Source organism: Mus caroli, chromosome 16 (assembly GCF_900094665.2).
Source record: "Mus caroli chromosome 16, CAROLI_EIJ_v1.1, whole genome shotgun sequence".
In the NCBI taxonomy this organism is placed as follows: Eukaryota; Metazoa; Chordata; class Mammalia; order Rodentia; family Muridae; genus Mus; species Mus caroli.
Window position 1 is genome coordinate 32,193,425 of NC_034585.1, and position 19,669 is coordinate 32,213,093.

Below are 19,669 nucleotides of genomic sequence, written 5' to 3' on the forward strand. Positions count from 1 at the left end.
TGTGTGTGTGTGTGTGTGTGTGTGTGTGTGTGTGTGTATTAGCCCAAAGTATGACACTCCACTAGTGGGATTTTAAGCTGAGTAGGTAAAAGAGTTTGTAAGTAGGAGAATACTATCAGAACTGACTTCTCTAGGAACAACTGCATATTCTAAAGCACTTACATTCTAATATTCTGATTCTAAAGTAGATATATTCTTTGAAAAGAGCAGTCTGGAATATTGTAGAATCAAGTCTTGAAGGGTGACAGAGACATAAGGCGTAGGTGGCCAGAGTAGATGTGATGGTTTGTATATGCTTGGCCCAGGGAGGTATGGCCTTGTTGGAATAGGTGTGTCACTGTGGGCATGGGCTTTAATACCCTGTCCAAGCTTCATGGAACCCAGTCTCCTGTTTGCCTTCAGATAAAGATGTAGAACTCTCAGCTCTGCCTGCACCATGCCTGCCTGGATGCTGCCATGTTCCTGCCTTGATGATAATGGACTGAACTTCTGAACCTGTAAGCCAGCCCCAATTAAATATTGTCCTTATAAGAGTTGCCTTGGTCATGGTATCTGTTCGCAGCAGTAAACCCTAAGACAGTAGATCTGACTACAGACACATTTTTTTTGTTTTGTTTTGTTTTTGTTTTGTTTTTTTCCAAAGGCCCTTGGTGCAGTGGTGAACAAGTGCTGAGATTCCCACTGGCAAAAGTGTGAGCTTATTCCAGAGTGCCTCAGACTAGTATCCTCTACCTCTCCTGCACAGCCTGGACATCCTTAGGAACTGCTTTTCCACTCTGTGGTCCTGGCTTTCCTGAGTAATCTCCTGAGCTAAAGGACTCCTCCCCCACACAGGGAACAATCCTTAGACTCTTCCATCCAGTGGTCTTATTCTTGTGGCTGTCACTTCTGGTCCCAGACTACATCTGCTCGGAAATAGCTTTCTGGTTTGTCTATGGTCTTGAAAGATCTCTTTTCACTGCCAGAGGTTGCCTCCTTCTAACACCAGGGCACTCCTGGCCTCAAATGCATGCTTTTCCAGCATCTGGAGAGGCCAGAGGCTGGTCTCCATGTCGGTTTCTATGTTCTGCATCTTCTTTTTTTGACAGGTCCTCTTAATGAACCTGGAACTTGCTGTTGTGCCTAAGCTGGCTGGTGTTACAGACTGGCTTTTATGTGGGTGTTGGGGATCTGAACTCATGTCCTGGGGATCTGAACTCATGCCCTCAGGCTTGGGCAGCAAGAACCTCCATAGCCTTACTTCCTTATTTAATGTTTTTGTAGGTTTATTATTTTGTGTCATTGTTTTTGTTTTTGTTTCTCTGAGACAGGGTTTCTCTGTGTAGCCCTAGCTGTCCTGGAACTAACTCTATAGACCAGGCTGGCCTGGAACTCAGAAATTCGCCTGCCTCTGCCTCCCAAGTGCTGGGATTAAAGGCGTGAGCCAGTTTTCTTGCATGTATAAAATGTACACATGTGAGCCTGGTGTTTGAAGAGACTACAGAAGAAGGAGTCAGACCCCTGCGACTGAAGTTACATCAACTTGTAACTTGTAGGTGGTAGGAATTGAATCTGGGTTCTCTGCATGGGCAACAAACGCTGTTAACTGCTGGGCTAGCTCTCTGCCTGCTCCTCCTTTGTCTTCAAAACCGCTTCTCTGTACCATGCTGAAGCATGCAGACCAATGGTCCATCTCCACTTACCATGGCAAGCCCCCTCCACACTCACACTTGAGGCCATATCCTGCTCATTACTGGACAACCATGTGTCAGGGACCAGGCTTAGCACTGGGTACAGAACGAACAATACTAATTTTGCAGGCTGTGCTTCCAGGTCTGTAAAAATGTCCAAACCATGTGCTGATGCAAGCAAGGTACCCTGGGAGCAGAGGAGGTGGGAGTGCTTATTAGCCCCAGGGCAGGTACAGGAGCCTTAAAAAGGGCTTTCCCCAGGTGTTGATAACTTGCAGAGGAAAGGGCTAGTATCCACAGCGTCTTGTGGAACAGTCCAGAGGCTGGGTAATATTAGAAGTGATGGGGGATGAGAGCTGCTGTGTGGATGGTTTTCAGAGAGGATACAATAAGATAAAGTGGGCCAGAAGTTGTCTAGGCATGGAGGGGGACCATCTGGATAAAGGTGGTAATGAGGGTGCTGAGGAAGAGACAGATATGGACAGATTGCCACTCACAATGAATTTGGGCACAGTCATTCCACTGTCTGTGAGAAAGCACAAGGGGCAGTGAGCTACTTGGGAGATGACCTAAGTTTTAGTTAAAAGGAATCAAATATGGGTGTGTGGCCCAAGAGCATCCAAGGGCAAGGGTAAGGGCAAGTTGATACCTCTCGAGTCAAGGGCTGGTGGCAGATTTCTGAAATATTATAAGGCTATTATGCTCATCTTTTGATTGAGCAAATTTACTTGTAGGAATTTCTCCCAAGGCTGTAACTAAGGCTGCATGTAAAGATTTATCTATCAAAATGTTTATTACCCCTAAAAGAATGGGATATTTTATACATGACCATGAGAATGAGTGACAGTTAACAGAAGAGTGTCGCTTATGCCAGTTCCAATATACCCACACAATGGAATTTTACTCCAACAAGAAAAGGGACATTAGTCCAATGTAGTGGTATGCACTGGTAACCCCCAGTGCTCAGGAAGCCGAGGCAGGGGTATTACAAGTTCAAGGTCAGCCTGGTTTACACAGTGAGAATGTGTTTAAACTGAGTATTGTAAATAAACTGTTTATTGACGTGAAAACCATTAACACTATTATGATGCACACAGTTTTTGTTGTGAAAAAAAATGAAATAATGTCAGGGTAGGGAGTCCTTGCTACTAGGTTAGAAGTCCTACATTCAATTAGCAGGACTGGAGGATTGGGGTGGGGGGGCAGAGAGAAGAGAGGGAGGAAGGAGGAGGAATGAGAACAGGTTCAAGGATGCAAGGCTGCCCAGTAACCTCGCTGTCTACATGCCTTCTGTGCATGCAGTTGCCTATGTCCCAAGTGTCTCTTAAACATCTTTGCTACAATGGCAGAATTCTGGAAATGTGTTCATCTTTATGCTAGAGTAATCCTTTCCTTAAGTCAGTTGAACAGAATTTACAGGAGGTGGCTGATTCAAACTGAGACCCTGCACTAGACCCAACAGACCCAACCAAAATGGAAGCACTCCTGCTCAAGTCCCAGCAGGCCACACTGTTAATCATCTGACCTTCCCTAGGGGGCCAGAGAGAGACTATGCAGGTGTGAAAGTCCCAAACGTGCCCGCCTTGACAAGATAAGGAAGTCCCACTCCGGTTTCACCTTCTTTGAAATGAGCTATGCCCTCTTTGTTCCGATTCTGCCTCTTCAGCCATTTTCTGTCTAGAAAGCCGAAGCGCTTCTGTGTAGCTCATCAGATCACTCAGTCTATTACCCAGAACGAGCTGTTGCTTGATTCCCAAATCACAAAGAAAAACCAATTAAGATCACAACTAAATCTGTTCTCTTATTGGTGTTTGACACTGACGATAGAATATCCCTACAGTACCAAGAAGCTTAACAAATATTGCCCATCTTCCTTCCCTGCTGGACCCAGATTGCACCCCCAGAATCGATTTGGCAATCACAGAGGGAAACAATGGTTTTTTGCCGTACACTGACAGGCTCTTGGAATCGTGTTGCATAGTGAGTGTGGCTGAGCAGGAGGGGCTGGCCAGCTTTGCTCCCTCCCTGATTACGAGTTCCAGGCCCAGTTTGCTGTCTTTTCCTGGTAGCATCCAGCCCGGTACAGTGCTTTGCAGGTTTCCAACGCGATAGGGTTTGGCTGGCTAGGTTCGTGTTGCTTTTACTACTTAGCTAACCATAGATTACTCAAAGGCTGGAGGATTACTCAAGATCCCGTTTACGCAGATCCCTTGGAATTCTTTTTTTCTCTCCTCCCGGTTTGTAGCTCTGGCAAGGTTTATCTTCAGTCGCCAAGGAGATGAGCAGTGGAGGAGGATGTGGACCTCTAAGCTTCTTGTCAACTTTGGAGGACGGCAGAAGGATGAAGGGGCTGACAGCATACGAGTCACCCTCCCCAAGCAAAACTGCCAGAACTCCGGTTAGGACAGTTTAGGGGTCAAGGGAGCTGAAAAGGCAGACAGACCCAGGTCTTCTACTCAGCTGTCTACTCTTGTCTACCCTTGCCTTTATTCAGGAGTTCCCAGAAGGGTCATTTTTGCTTCCCTGACTGGCAAGGAGACTCTAGCTTGCCCGTGGGAGCATCTGGGGAGGTGTGGGAGCCAGCGTAGCACTGAAGAAAAGATCTTTGGATTGTGGGTTAGGAGACCTGTGTGGTGTATTCCAAGTTGGCTAAGTTCTTAGAGCCTCAGTTTTCACATTTGCAAATAGGAAATAGCTACACAGGCCCTGTCCCCCATCCGAGCCCATGGTTGTTACTAGAACCACATGGGATTTAAAACACATGAACAGGCAAAGGGTTCCTTATAAACGCCAGGTGTTCCCACAGCTGTCAGTGGTGTTTCTTCTTAGTAACTATGCTCCAAAGCGGTCCTGCTCGCCCCACCCTGGCTGCATCGACCTCACCCACTGCTAGCAACTCCATCTTTTCCATCGCTGTCTTTCTGTGCCCCAGACATCCTCAGTCTCTGCATCTCCCTAGTTCATTTCCGGGTCTGGCTTTGGGTCCCTCCGTCCTCTCCAGGGACTCTGTCTCCAGTTCCCTGCGGCAGTAGCGGCCGGGGCGCCCCCCACCCGGCGCGCCCTCCGTTGGCACCGTCGCCGGGCCACAGAATCGCCCAATAAGAGCGCCGGACTCGAGTCTGACAGCTCTGGAAGCGGCCAATAGAGCCGGACCAGAGAAGGGGGGAGCAGCACCGTAGCTGAAGTTGGGCTGAATGGGGGTGGGGGAGAAAAGGGTAATAAAAAGAGGGGAGATAGGACTGGGGTCGCAGGACCCGATCGGGGGTGGATTGCCCACTACCCAGGTCCGACGAGGAATCCGCCCGTTGACCCGGCTCCAGGCACCAGGGAGGGAGGGGCGCAGTGAAAATATAGGTGAGGAAGGGGAGCGGGGGTCCCTGCGGCTCCCGGGCCGGGCTTGAGTATGTTCGCGGGGCGCCGGGGCCAGGACTCGGGCGGCGGCAGGGCAGAGGGCGGAGGCGGCCGCACGCCGCTGTGAGCCGAGGCCCGAGCGGCGCGGGGGGCGGGGAGGCGGCGGGAGGAGGGGATGCGGAGGGCGCTCCGGCGGCGGCGGCGGCGGCGGCGAGCGGGCGAGAAGGGAGGAGCGGCGCGAGCGGCCGGAGCGGCGCAGGGCCCGAGGCGTGCATGGCGCGCCCGGAGCCGGGCTCCCTCGGGCCCCTCGGGAGCGCCCCCGGGGCGCCGCGGCTCTTCGGCCGGCCCTTATCGGCCGGCTGCTGTTGAGCCGCAGCCCTCCATCGCTGGATGCCGTGGTCCCCGGGAGAAGCCCGCCTGCGTTGGGGCAGAACGGCGGCGGCGCTGCGCCGGATTCCGCCCTCCGCGTAGTGGTTCTGCGCTCGGCTACGGTGGGCCAACCGCCGGCTGCGAGGAACCCGGGGCTTGCGGAGCTAGCGACTCAACCCTCGGGACCTGCCGGAACGGGCCGGCCTGCTGGGTCTGGGGGACAGGGGGAGAAGAGAGGGAAAGGGCCGCACCGCAGGAGCCGGTCCTCGCCCCCGCCCCCTGCGCGGGCACGCCGGAGGCTCTGTTCGCCTTTCGCGGGGGCCACGCTCCCACTCGCGCCTCCGGAGGTGGGGGATGCGGGCGACGGCCCCCCCGGGCTCCAGGACCCTCCTCCCCGGGGCTCCGGAGCTCTTGCTCCGCCCGCCGCCCCCTCCCCCGTCCTCTCCACCCCCCATCCCACCTCCCCACCCCTCGTAAGAAAATAATGCTGGCAGGAGCCTGCACCTCCCAGTCGCTCCCAGTGCGCTGCGAGCAAAGGGCACCCGCTGCGTCTCCGTGCCGGGACCCCTGCCGAGCCGCCCTCGCCGCCACCTTGCTGGGAGAGTCGCTGCGCTCCGCTTAGGCAAAAGCCACGAGCGCCGCGCCCGGGAACTGCCAGCTTCGGAGAGGCGCCGCCCGCAAGGACACCTCTCCGTCCCGCCTGCTCCTCAACTCCCAGCCCGAGCTCGACGCGAGCCAGGAGTCCGGACATCTCTGCGCTCGGCGCAGCAGTCAGAGCTGTCCCCACTGCCACCGCTCGAGGCCAACTCCGTCTCGGACCTGGGACTCTGGACTCTAATTCGTAGCTACTTCTCACCTCGGGGCTGCGCTGTCTCCCCGCTAGCCTTCCCGTTGTCCTCCACCGCTCAGGACGGGGGTGCCACGATGTCCCGCTGCTGCGCAGGGCCCCGGGCCTCCCTCGACGTGTGACCCTAGCCTGGTCCCCCTGCTTGGCCGTCCGCCCTCTCCTTGGAGACCCCCGGCCCGGCCCCCGGGGGAAGAGGAAGAAGACGACGAGGCCGAGGGGGGGATGTCCGGCTCCAAAAGCGTGAGCCCCCCGGGCTACGCTGCACAGACAGCGGCGTCGCCGGCGCCCCGGGGAGGCCCGGAACATCGCGCCGCTTGGGGAGAAGCCGACTCCCGCGCCAATGGCTACCCCCACGCCCCCGGGGGATCTACCCGCGGCTCCACCAAGAGATCTGGGGGAGCGGTGACCCCACAACAGCAGCAGCGCCTGGCCAGCCGATGGCGCGGTGGCGACGACGACGAAGACCCTCCACTAAGCGGTGATGACCCTCTGGCTGGGGGCTTCGGCTTCAGCTTCCGCTCTAAGTCCGCCTGGCAGGAGCGCGGTGGCGACGACGGCGGTCGCGGCAGCAGGCGGCAGCGACGGGGCGCGGCTGCAGGGGGCAGCACCCGGGCGCCCCCTGCGGGCGGCAGCGGCAGTTCGGCGGCGGCCGCAGCGGCCGCAGGTGGCACAGAGGTGCGCCCCCGCTCGGTGGAGCTGGGCCTGGAGGAGCGTCGAGGAAAAGGCCGCGCGGCCGAGGAGCTGGAGCCCGGGACTGGCACCGTCGAGGATGGAGACGGGTCGGAGGATGGAGGCAGTTCTGTGGCGTCAGGCTCTGGGACCGGCGCGGTGCTGTCCTTGGGCGCCTGCTGCCTGGCCTTGCTGCAGATATTCCGCTCTAAGAAATTCCCGTCGGACAAACTGGAGCGTCTGTACCAGCGCTACTTCTTCCGCCTGAACCAGAGCAGTCTCACCATGCTCATGGCCGTGCTGGTGCTCGTGTGCCTGGTCATGCTGGCTTTCCACGCGGCGCGGCCCCCGCTCCAGATAGCCTACCTGGCCGTGTTGGCAGCTGCTGTAGGTGTGATCCTTATCATGGCCGTGCTCTGCAACCGTGCAGCGTTCCACCAGGACCACATGGGCCTGGCCTGCTATGCGCTCATTGCAGTGGTGCTGGCCGTCCAGGTAGTGGGCCTGTTGCTGCCACAGCCACGCAGCGCCTCCGAGGGCATCTGGTGGACCGTGTTCTTCATCTATACCATCTACACCCTGCTGCCTGTGCGCATGAGGGCTGCGGTGCTCAGCGGGGTGCTTCTGTCGGCTCTCCACTTGGCCATCTCTCTGCACACCAACTCCCAGGACCAGTTTCTGCTGAAACAGGTAGGGCCCCACTACACCACACTTGATTGAGGGGTGGGCAGGCCTCGGCCTGATTTTTAGAGAAAAGGGATGAAGTCTATACCAATTAAAAGTGGCCAAAAGTAACCAGAGAGACAAGGCTCCATGCCACGCCACGCCGTGTGCCTTCCAGGCCTAGCTTCTTTATCTACTAAAGACTACTCTTGTAAGGCTTGTAATGCTGTTGGCCTGGTAGAAGACATTCCTCGAACTAGTCACAATTGCCAACTTAAGCAAGAAAGGGGGGTTTGAGAAACGTTCAGAGTCTCTATTTCTCTCAAAACTTCTGGTCCTGTATAAACAACACTCCCAACCTAAGTGGCTGGACCCTCTAGCAGCCAACCCCTCCTGAGCTCCTCTGGGTTTGTTAGCTAGTCCCTGGTTCCAGCCTTGTGGAAGACTGTCGCCCAGTCTTAAGGAGGAGGCTGTAACCCTGCCTCCTGAGGCTGGGCTGCTGGGAGTTGTTGAGCTCTTGAAGCAGGACTGATTAAGTTAGCTTTCTCTTCCAAAGTGACCCAAGCCACAACTCTGCCTTTAGCACAGGTGGTAGGGAGCTGCTGAGATGTGTGTGATTCCCATCCCCTTTCCGGCTGGGCTGAGCACCACACTCCCTTCCAGTGGACACTCCTGGATGGTGCCCTGTAGGAACTTTATATCCGTACAGGGACCTGTTGGGCAAACGAAGGACTCAGAAGGACAGCAAACTTATGATTCTAACTGGTGACTCAGACTTAACCCCAGGGTGAGACAGTCTCCCTGGTATCCACACCCTGTTCTCTGGCCCAGTCTATGAGCCCTACGGGGCCTGTTTGTTTGTATGTTGCCCAGCTGGAGCATCAACTGGGGTCTTGCAAGTGGGTGAGTGTGGCTTTGGAGCGCACCACACACTCCTCTACCTCCTTTGGTATCTGCCTCTTTTCACAGACCCTCTTAACAGAATTCTGTTGTTACTGCTTCCCTCCTCCTCTCCATTTCTACCTTCTTCCCAGACTTTGATCCCATTGAATTCTGCATCCTTCTGGGTGCGCTCTTCTGAGCCATCTTAGTACATCCTCATCCATAGGAAATAACAGCCATATAGGTTCTGGCTCTTCAGGAGGCACTGTGACTGGGAGGAACCTCTGTGGGTCCCAAGTTTCTCTATTAGGGTTGACTATGCCCCTTCTACTCCCAGCATCTTCAGTGTGGAGTCTCACCTCTTGGGAAGATCTCCTCTCATGGCCATGGTGGGTTTTCTCCCCTCTGCTTGGTTAACAGTGGTCCCAGAGGCAAGTTGAAACACTGTTCTTCTCTGCCACCCATTGACTTTGCTAGTGTAACCTCCTGGGAGTTCTGGGCTGGCGCTCTCTCTCTCTCTCTCTCTCTCTCTCTCTCTCTCTCTCTCTCTCTCTCTCTCCACCCCCTTCCCCAGCTGTACTAGATACTTACTAGTGATTTAGTAACATCTTTCCAGCTTGGTTGGGGTCCAGTGAGTGGACCAGGTCAAATAGGTGGTCGTGTTCGTTTTTTCTGACCCGGTATCAGAAAGGGTGGGGTTTAGAGATCAGCTTTGAGCTTGAGAGCAATCTTTTAAGCTATGGTCATTGTTTGAAAGTGTAGCTACTGTGAATATGGAACTTCAGTCTCAGATGGGCGTTGTGTCAGTGGGGGTGGGCACAGCTATTCTTTGGAAGGAAGAGCCTTTGGTTTGTGTGTGTGTGCAGTGGAGGTTTCTAGGATAGCTCAAGGTATTTACAGCATCAGACTTGAGAGCCTGAGGTCTGACAATAACGGGAAGCAGTCCCCAACATAGACTTTCGGAGCTGGAGCTCAATCCAAGGTTCATCTTAGCATGAACAGACTGTTGCAATCTTGCTGGCCAGATGGACTTTCCCTAGTGGTTCCTAAGGCTAACCCTTCTCCCCTCCCTTTCTACTCCACCCTTCCACACACCAGGCTTCTTTTCCCACTGTGGTCTTTAGACTTCGTTATTGGCTGTAGGTTTTGGAGTAGGTTTAGACTTAACTTTTTTTTTTTCTTCTAAGTCTAGCAGAGCTCGGTAGGAATGGGCCAAGATGGGAACACAAACATCCTTTCTGTTTGGCCTTAGAGAAAACAGCACCTTTGTTTTTGTTTGTACTTGACTTTACCATTCAGATTATGCATCACCCAGAATGTGTCTTTCTTGAGTAAAAACTGTGCTGGATGACAGGGAAACAGTCACGGACCAGCTGCCTCAGATTGCTCTAAAGCAGCAGGTGTTGGAGGGTGACTGGTTAGATGGTAAGTTCTTTTCCCTAACGAAGACACATACCCAGGACAGGTGGCCATAGTAAACCTATTCTGTGTTTGAGCTCTGATTCCCTCCACTCCCCACCCCCACGCCCCGCCTCTCCACCCTGTGGTGTCTTGGCCATGCAGTAGGCTGACAGTAAACTGTGCAAACATTATTTCACGTCTGCAAGGCTAACCTCTACCCTCCTATAGCCCGGGGGCTCTCAGCATGCTCTGGTGTGTGCTTTGCCCCACCCCTTTGATGCGTGGGCTCCACCCTCGGCCCGCCCCTTTGATGCATGAGCTCCACCCTCGGCCCGCCCCTTTGATGTGTGGGCTTCACCCTCGGCTTGGTCAGGGAAGCAGTACTTGGTTTCTTAGCATGTTAGTCTTCACTTGGAAGACTACTAAGATCGGAGGTGCAGGGGCCCCTCTTGGTGGCACTGGGTGCTCCTTCCTCTCTCTCTCCTCACCTGCTCCTTCCCTCCTCCATCCACTCGCGCACCCCTGTGGATATCTGCCCACCTACCCTTTCCTTGACCTTTCAGCTAGTTCTGCCTCTTCCTTTGGCCTTCAGCCTCTTCTGTGCTCATATCTGGCTGTCATGGTTTCATCCCCTCACTGGGGTACAGTAGGAGCGCCATAGGTTGTTTTTTCTCTCTCCTCCTTTGCCTGTTAGAGGTCCCTCTGCTACACCCATACCATAAATAACACTAGAGCATCTGCCAAACACATTCCTCACTTGTGTTAATAGGCTGCAATGATGCTGGAGCCTGTTGCCATGGTAACCTCATTTTTGTTTGACTGTATCCCACTCTGCTACATAAAACCTCTGTGTGCACTCACACACAAACAAGCATGCTCCCACAACTATTACCCATGCTTGGCTGTCAAAGAATATTTTGGAGACAATGTCCTTGGGACCTGTGTAGGTGAGGTGTTCGTTTGAACTCCATTTCTTCCTCCCAGAGATACCTTAGGAAGTAAGATGAATGGGGAAGCTCTTTGGGAAGTAGGGGCACCATTCAAATGTGGGGTGTTTTATTTTGTGGCCACGTTAAACCTGCCTGGCATGGCTTCTGGGGAGAAGATTCTGTCCCTGTGTGTTTCTCAGGGAGCTTGCTGAGTGGATGCCCATCCCTGGGGACTTCTATCTCCTCACCCTTGCTCTCTCCCAGTCCCTGCCAGAGAAGCTTAGCTTAGTGGTTTCTCGCATGCCTTTTGAACCTGTTTGAACTGACAACTGTCACCAGTTGTTCCAGCTATCAGAATGGCACAAGGCACTGTGTGGGTGATGTTCTGTGACTGAGCACGTGTGAATGGCTGCCTCAAGGAAGTCAGGGATGGATGAGGATATAGGCCAGCAACAGAGTCCCATGACTGCCCAGGGACAAGCATATGTATGTGTATGTGTATGTGTATGTGCCTGCCTGCCTGCCTGCTTGTCTGTCAGTCAGTCTGTCTGACTGCTGCTGGGGTGGCTGGAAAGCCTTTCAAAGGAGATCCTTGCAGCTCTGACCTGCTTGTTTTGGGCTGGCATCCAAGGGCCCTTGCCTTTCTCATTATCCTAATGATGATGAATGATCGTTATTGACCTGAGCCCCCAGGGAATGCCTGGTCCACCCGCTCTTCCTATAATCTTTGAGTCTAGGGTCTGGGCTTGAGTGATCTACTCCCTTGCCCCCATGTTCCTGCATCCTGTGTGCACCACAGGACTATAATATCGGCTGAGAAGCCTCCTCTTCCCTCTGAAACATGGCTCAGAGGCCTTCTGATCGGCCATCGTGGCCTCCCCAAAGTACTCTGCTGCTGGGTCACATGGAAGGGGACACACTTACCCTACAGGCCCAGCACTGTCTTCCACCAGTTAATTCTTCATCACTAGTATTTCTGTGCAAGGGCAACCTGGCCACAAGTGAAGCCTGCAGGCTGGAGTCAGGGTTGACTTGAAGTCTGGAACAGAGGAGGGTCTGTTTGTCGCCCCCTCAATTAGCCCCTGGGCTAATTGCATTTGCTAGTTATATTTTCTAACTGTTTTCAATTCTGTTTTCCTTTTGCAGGCAGCTAGGACAGATTACTTAGAGGGGAGTGGACGTGGCTCCTGGCAGGGCTTGAGCAGGCTTCTAGATTGGGGGATGGGCGTCTTTTGCTAAGTCTTGGGGGGTGGGGGAATCAGTGGTCTGGGCCGGGGGAGGAACCTGTTAGTGACAGCTCAGCAGAAGATCAGAATGATCAGCTGCTGAGCTGATGGGAATGCTCAGTCAGTCTCAGTTGATGTGCACGTAAGAGCTCATGTCTCTGCTGAGGAGCAGGGCGCTCACGTTTGTGTATACAGAGGAGAGACAACCTCTCCAACCTCACTGTATAAAAGGGCTGGGACCCAAGTTGTCCTGTGTAGACAGGCCTTGGCCATGAGTCCCTGTGTCAAAGCTGGCAGTTGGCATCAGAATAAGACTGTGGCCCAGGCTTGGGCCAGGCCACCTCCTTTCGTGAGAGACATGAATGGAACTGCCACTAGGATTCCAGCCGAATGTGGGAGTAGGGGTTGGGCAGGGAACCCCAGGAAGGAGTCTCCCTAGGTTATGCCAGCTCCTAGCTGGGTGACTTCCTGTTCACAAGGCCTATGTAATACCTCAGCTAACTTCTTTCATTTTGGGGCAGGCTCACTTTGGGATTGGTTACTTCCCAGGAGTGTTGGGAATGGAAAGTTTGCTCTGAGAACTTTACCATGCTTATTCACATAAGTCCTTTGGGTATAGTTAAGTAAGTGATGTTCTAGCATAGTCTTCTCTCATCCATGCTTATCAGATAGGGATAGCTAGTTCGTGGAGGGCAAGATTAGTGTTCACTTTCTTTCCCAAATACAAAACTTAATGCAGTAAACTGGAAAGTCAACGTTTTATATATACATACACACAGACATACATACACTTGTTTTATACATACACAATGCAGGCATGCACACACACCTGCAAGTATGCTCACATACACACACATGCACCCACACATTTTATACATATACACATGCACACATGAGCACACACATGCAAGCATGTATACACAGGCGCACACATACACACACACTTACTTTAACCTTCTCAAGGTAATGTCCAAGTGCAAGATGGGAAAGATCTCTATAACACTATGAACAAAATCTGGGGGTTTCTAGTTAATAGACAGTGAGCTCACATGAGCTGTGGGAAAAGCAGGTAGGTAGGGCTCTTGGTTCTGTTATAGGAGATCCAGTTCATAGGAAGGTTGGAATCTTTCAAGTATAGTGTTTAATTCTAAAATTCAGAGGGAGGTGACTAGTTTAGTAAGAGGACTGAAGACCTTGAATTCTAAGGGGACAGTCAACAGAGTGAAGGGTACCGCAGAGGAGAAATGAATGAGACAAGTTGTTGCTGTTGCTGCTGAGATTTCTTGTTGGAGTTTACAAGAGGTGCTAACTCAGTTTTGGTTGCTTCCCAGGATAGGTTTTAGGGTAGAAAATAATGGCATATTTTCACTCCAGGTAGGAGGCTTTTTGGCAACTGGGTTTGCAGTTGACCAAATAAGATGCTCTCTGTCAGTGGGGCACACAAGTGGAGCCAGAGGCTGCCTGCTAGGCTCCCTGTGGAGGCAAGAGCTTGCCTAGGTTAGTCCATCACTGAGCCTTAGCCTAGACTTACCATTATCCTCTGAGAAGATTTTGGAAGATGCAGATACACAAATGCTGCTAGAAAGTACAACAACCAAGGGGTTGGGGTGGAGGCCAGAAATTGTTGGGATTTTTGTTTGTTTTGGTGCTAGGGATCAAATATAGGACCTTGAGCAACATAGGCAAGGGCTATACTCAATAAATCCCTCAACCTGAACTATTTCTCCTCCTCCTCCCCTTCTCCCTCTTCTTCTTCTTCTTCCTCTTCCCCTCCCCTTCCCCATCCTCCCCCCCTCCCTCCCCTCCTCCTCCTCCTCCTCCTCCTCTTCCTCTTCCTCTTCCTCTTCCTCTTCCTCTTCCTCTTCTTCTTCTTCTTCTTCTTCTTCTTCTTCTTCTTCTTCTTCTTCTTCTAAAACAGCTTAGATCTACTATTCCAAGCTCTCCTGGTAGTGTTAACGAGCAAGAGGAGCTCTTTCTGGTTACAGCCAACCCTAGGATTCCATGGCTCAGTGGTGCAGGGCAGTGCAGCTATGCCCTGGGGTTCTCTGCATTCCACCTCAGCCGTCTCTTCTCAGTATATTCTTTCATTTCTCACAATTGTAACAAAAAGCCTTGGCAGCAAACTTTTTTATTACAAAGTAAAGTTTCTTTACTAAGGCTTTGGAGGTTCAAGGACATGGTGTCTACATTGGCTCTTCTCTCATGAGCATTGCATTCCTGCTTAATGAGCAGCAGAGGCAGGAACCTGGGTAGCTAGAACCAAGTGGTCACATCTTAACCAAAAGGGACAGAGAAAGTTGGATGAGGTGAAATGCCCAGGACAGCAATATAAACCTGGCAAAGCAGCCCATATCTTAGCCTTGTATGTGGAGGCAGGAGGGTCAGAAGTTCAAGACCATCTTCAACTGACTGGCTAAGTTAGAGGCCACAGAGACCATGGCTGGAAAAATCAGACAAAACTGCCAAGAAGTCACACCTCCGGTGGTGACCTTAGGAACCCTTCTAGGGGCTCATATCTCAAAGGCTCCAAAAATTCCCAGTAGTGTCACCCTGGGGGACAACCATTTAGACACGATGGATCCTTAAAGAGACACAGACTATTCTCGGATCATAGTGCATGACACTCCTCCCCCCCGCCCCCCGTTGAAAGCAGCAGCATCCTGCATGTCCACTGACTGGCATCAGCATCGGGAGGGGCTGCTAAGTGTGTGCTGATTCAGGGATGCAGATCTGGAAGCTGATTGGATGACGTTAGTAGTGAACCTTCATGAGAGATGTCCAGCTTGGAATTGCTGCTCTCTTCTCAGTCCTCTCCCATCATTCTAGCCCATTTCCTGTTGGGGGCAGAGCAATCTGTAGCTATTGTGATGGGGAGAGGGCAGTAGAAAGGGGGCGTGGCTAGGTCTGCCTCTGGGTGTAGAAAACACTGGAAAAGGAGAAGGACAGAGCATAGGAAGGGATTAGGAGATCAGGTTTGAAGGGGAGAGGTCGGAGTTGAGGAAAGGCATGAGAGATTGTTGCTACTTGTATGGGGATAGGAAAGGCTTGGGAGTGGGGGCAGGGTTGTTACTGGGAACAAAGGGACATAGTCAGAGGAGGGGGAGACAAACAAAACATAAGGAGACAGAAGGAGCTTTGTTCTGTAGCCCAGCCTCGTGTGTCAGCATGAAATGTGCCCCCACCCCCTTTTGCTCCGGGGGTTTACACACTGCGACTCTGGGGCTGAGGCAGCCTGACATCACTCTAACTTTGAGGGCTCCCTGGGCACTGGACAGTGTCACTAGGCTCACAGCAGGCAAAGCTATACTTTCAGAGGGGTCCTGGGGGCTCCAGGCCTAATGTCTACCAGCACTATGTGCGTACATAGTAGGTGCTCAGTGAGGCTCTGAATGAACCAACGAAATGAATGAATGGGTGGTAGGGTGGGTGGATGTCTGCACTCCGCCGCCGACTCTAGGCTTTGCTGAAGTGCTAGACCAACACCTCCACAGAAGGAAGCCAGCCGCTCGGCTTGGAAGCCTATTTTGGTGGGTTGTAATCCTAAACTCTGAGCAGGGCTTCCAAAACCCTCCTGCAGCAATTTGAAGCATGTGCCTTAGAAACGGGGCTGCGCGCCTGGCACTGCTGATACTATACCACTTCACAGATTGGGAAGCCATCCTCCCAGCCTTCCCCATTCACTCCGGTAGCCATCTGTTAGTGGTGCCTCCTGTGACCCAAGGCACTGCGTTAGGGTGAAGGGCGGTGGATTGGTTCACCTGGGTCCCAGCTCTCCCAGGACAGCCCTTAGTCCAGAGTCTCATATTAAGCATATTCCTGAGAGAGCCTTTAACCACTGTTTCATAGATACACATACAGCCTGTGTTAAATACGTTTGGGAAACATAGTCAGCCTTTTGCATCTGTAGGTTCTGCATCTGTGCATCTGACTACTGCAGACTGAAAATATTTGAGTCTGTACTGAGCATGTACAGACTTCATTTTCTTGCCACTGTTCCCTAAACAGAGCAGTGAGATAAAGTCACATAGCATTTATATCGCGTTAGGTGATACAAGGAACCCATAGATGGCTTAATGCATGGGTGGATGTGTGTGGGTTCTATGTAAATCTCACACTATCTTATATAAGGGCTTGAACGTCTGTAGATCTTGGTGTTTGAGGTAGATCCTGGAACCAATCCCCATTAAGACCTTGAGGGACAGCTCTCCTGGGCTGAACAGAATTCCCAGGTTTAAAAGCTTTTAATACGTTACTGTATATAAAAGTTGCAAAGCAGGGGCTATTGCAGGAAGCCTTTATCGGATGTTTTTGATCCCATATGAGTCCCCCCCCCCCCAAGGAATATGGAACAGGGGACACTAGTGTTCAGTAGAACATACTACAGCACTCTCAGGACTTGCTCTCCATCCAGTCCCCTGCCTCTGGGATAGACTAACCAAGGATACCCGTGTTTGGCAGCTTGCCTCCCTTAGAAGGAGATTGCCCAGGCTCCACTGGCTGTCTGCCTGTACATCTCATTTTCCATCTGGGTCAGAAATCCTATATGAAATAAAATGACGGGGCCGGACCAGGCTAGTGATATGTCTCCTTTATCTGGCTTCAGCTTTTCTTTGGACTTGTCTGCTGGCATTAGGCTGAGAGCAGGTGCTGTGGAAGACCTGGGCTCTGCTTGGTGTGTTTCTAGAATTCTCACTTCAGGCTCTGAATGTGTTGCTGCCCGTGGGGAGGTAGTAATGGTCATTTTAGATCGTCATTTCCCTAAATGTGACTTCTTCCTCTCCTGTCCCGAATCTCCAAAATAAGGCATCTCCTGAGGGATTGGTCCTAAGCAGTGACTAGGTACTGAGTCTACTTCACCCTAGGGCGCTGGCTAAAGCACCACGTAGTGAGTGTGATTATTTGGTTTATTTGTTTTTTGAGACATTGTCTTACACTGTAGTTCATCTTGGCCCTGAATGCAATAGGTAGCCCAGGCTGGCCTCAACCTTGGACTAATCAACTTAAGTCTCAGCCTCCAAAATCCTGAGACTATAAACCTGTTCCACTATGTCTGCCTGCATGACCGCATTAATCTTTTCTTTCCTTGTCTCAAGGTTTTTCCTTTGAGAACTTAGCATTATTGTTAATTGTATGCGTGAGGGTGCATGCCAAGTGGCTCATGCCCGAGCGCCCAGGCAAAGGTCAGAGGTCAGGTTTTGGGAGCAGGTTTTCTCCTTTCACCTTGGGTACCAGGGATCCAGCTCAGGCCATGAAGCTTGTGCAACAACCACTTTTAACTGTTGAACCTTCTTGTAGACCCTGCCTCATTTGATCTTAATATTAACCCAAAGAGGGAGAATCTCCCCCTCCCTCTCCCTCTCCCCATCAGCCACTGCAGAACTTGTGTATGAGGAGCCCATGAGAGTCCTGTAAGGTCCTGCAGCAGTATAGCAGACGGCCTGGTCCCTGACGCTCTCGGGCATGCGCCTTTGGCATCTGCCTGTCCAACTTCTCGCTCCTTGCACCTGAGGGCTTTGAACCTTGGGACCTACTGGCAGGGCAGGCCGGAAGTGCTCTAACCATCCGAGTACCTTCTTTCTTTGTTCTTGGGGTGGAAGAGTCTAGTTTGGGGTGTGGGTTCTCCAGTTTCCCAGAGTTCTCTGGGAGTGCTAAGCACTATAGTGACTCAAGGTGGTGACGCGTTCTTCCTGCTCTTCTTCCTGGTTGCTTGCTTCCTTCCGGTTTGCAATCTCCACCCCCTTTTATTGCTCTCTAGGGTAACTCCCAGGTAAACCTTCCCCATTCAGATCCTCATCTCTGGGTCCTCTTATTAGGGGAAATCCAAGCAGACAGTGGGTCGGCATGACTTTAACCCCGTTTGGTTGGAACATGAGGGAGCAGGAGGCTGTGTGCTGGGGACAGAAATGCATCTGGTGCAGAGCTGGGTGGCAGAAGGTACAACCTTCCTTGGGCTTGCCTATGGCTCCTCGCTCCTACTCGGTGGCTTGTTCATTACTGATGCGATGCTGGCAAGTCTAGGGGGATGCTGTGAAATTTAAAATGTTTTTTTTAGGGAGACTTGTATTTGCTTAAACATCTTTGGCTTTATGTATCCTCCCCGGTTGGTCTCTGACCTCTCTCCAGATTAAGCTACTGTCACAAGATGACAATAAACCTATTACCTCAAAACAAGTTTTATTTTTGAAAAAAGAAGTGAGAACCCTTGGCTTAGGAGTTTTTTTGTTTTTGTTTTTGTTTTTGTTCCATCTAATGTGGAGCTGAGAGAAATCCATGCTGATTAGAGGGTGTGCTGGCCAGGCTGTGACAGGATGGAGCCAGTATCTAGCTCAGTAGTCTGTACTGTCCTGTCTTCTTGCCTCTCCCCGCCCCACCACCCTGCTCCTCCCAGCTGTGGCCTTGCCTGCTGAGGTGGTGATCTAGTGAATTCCACCCAGCTTTCTCCATCTGATGATGGCCCTGACGGCTGCACTCACTCTCAGACACACATCTATGCATGGCATGGCTGGGGACATGTGTCCCAAAGGAATGAGATGTGGCACTTGGCAGGGAGGTCTTTGCCTCAAATAATGGGACACCTAGATCAAGGTCCTTTAGAGCAATGGCTCTCAACCTTCCTGATGCTTCCACCCTTTAATACAGTTCCTCATGTTGTGGTGACCCCCAGCCATAAAACCATTTCATTGCCACTTCATAACTGTACTTTTACTACTGTTTTGAATCATAGTGCAAATATCTTATATGCAGGATATCTGATAGTTGACTCCCAAAGGGGTCTTGACCCACAGGTTGAGAACCATTGCTTTAGCAGGTGCCTGTGTCTTCCTGTATGTTCAGTTAGCTCTGCCATATAAGCCAAAGAGTGAGGGAAGGTCAAAATCAGGGATTTTCTATCCACTTCCATGTCTGAATTCTAGAGAGAGCTTTGGAAATACACCTTACTAAGGCCCACCCAGCCCATTTTAATTAAATTCCAAGGGTGAGACAAGGTGTTCCCAGGGTTGAGATGTGGTCTAGATGTGGCCGCAGTCATTCCAGATGGTTCAACTGCTAATCCAAGACACTAGAATGTCATGGGTGGCTGCTCCTCCTAGCAGCCCTGGGGTGTTCACAGCCCCAGCTGAGTGCGGCTCTGGCCAGTTTGCCTTACTTCTTCTCTTCTGTCAGTTTTCTCTGTAGCAACACTGCTGTCCTCCCATCCGATGGTCCTGCAAGTTAGCATATGTGAGGGTCCACTGGACAGAGGTGTCACATAACCCCTCGGAGGTTTTTTTGGGGGGATGGGGTAGAGGCTCAGAGAGGCAGAGTGACCTTGCTCAGGCTACACTGCTAGTTCTTTGGTATAGGAGGCACTGTACACATCCAGAGTTTGGACATGAAGCTGGGACTGTTCACAGTTGGACCCAGGGCGAGTCCTCTGTGGCCTTCCATCTTCTTCAGAAGCTGTAGCAGGCACGGCTGTACCCAGGTACTTTTTTTGTTGGAATGAACTTTTTTTTTTTTTTTTTTTTTTTTTTATTTTTTTCTTTCTTTGTGGTGGGTTGTGCTGATGGGCACTAAATGAGCTGTGATCTTCCTGAGCCTGCATCCTGCCATTCGCCTTTGAAGAGCTCCTGGTGGTGGTTGCTAAGGAGAGACTGGGAGAAAACTCAGAAGTGATGCTAG

At 51.8% G+C, this 19,669-nt stretch overlaps 1 protein-coding gene across 1 annotated transcript in view; it reads left to right on the top strand.

The window, feature by feature from the left end:
• The first annotated feature begins 5,224 nt into the window (after positions 1–5,224).
• The window catches only part of Adcy5 (adenylate cyclase 5), a 151,817-nt gene continuing 137,372 nt past the window's right edge, over positions 5,225–19,669 (top strand). Inside the window, exon 1 of the mRNA XM_021184630.2 lies at positions 5,225–7,596. Within this exon, the coding sequence (XP_021040289.1) occupies positions 6,460–7,596 (1,137 nt within the window). The 5' untranslated portion in view covers positions 5,225–6,459. The remainder of the gene's footprint in view (positions 7,597–19,669) is intronic.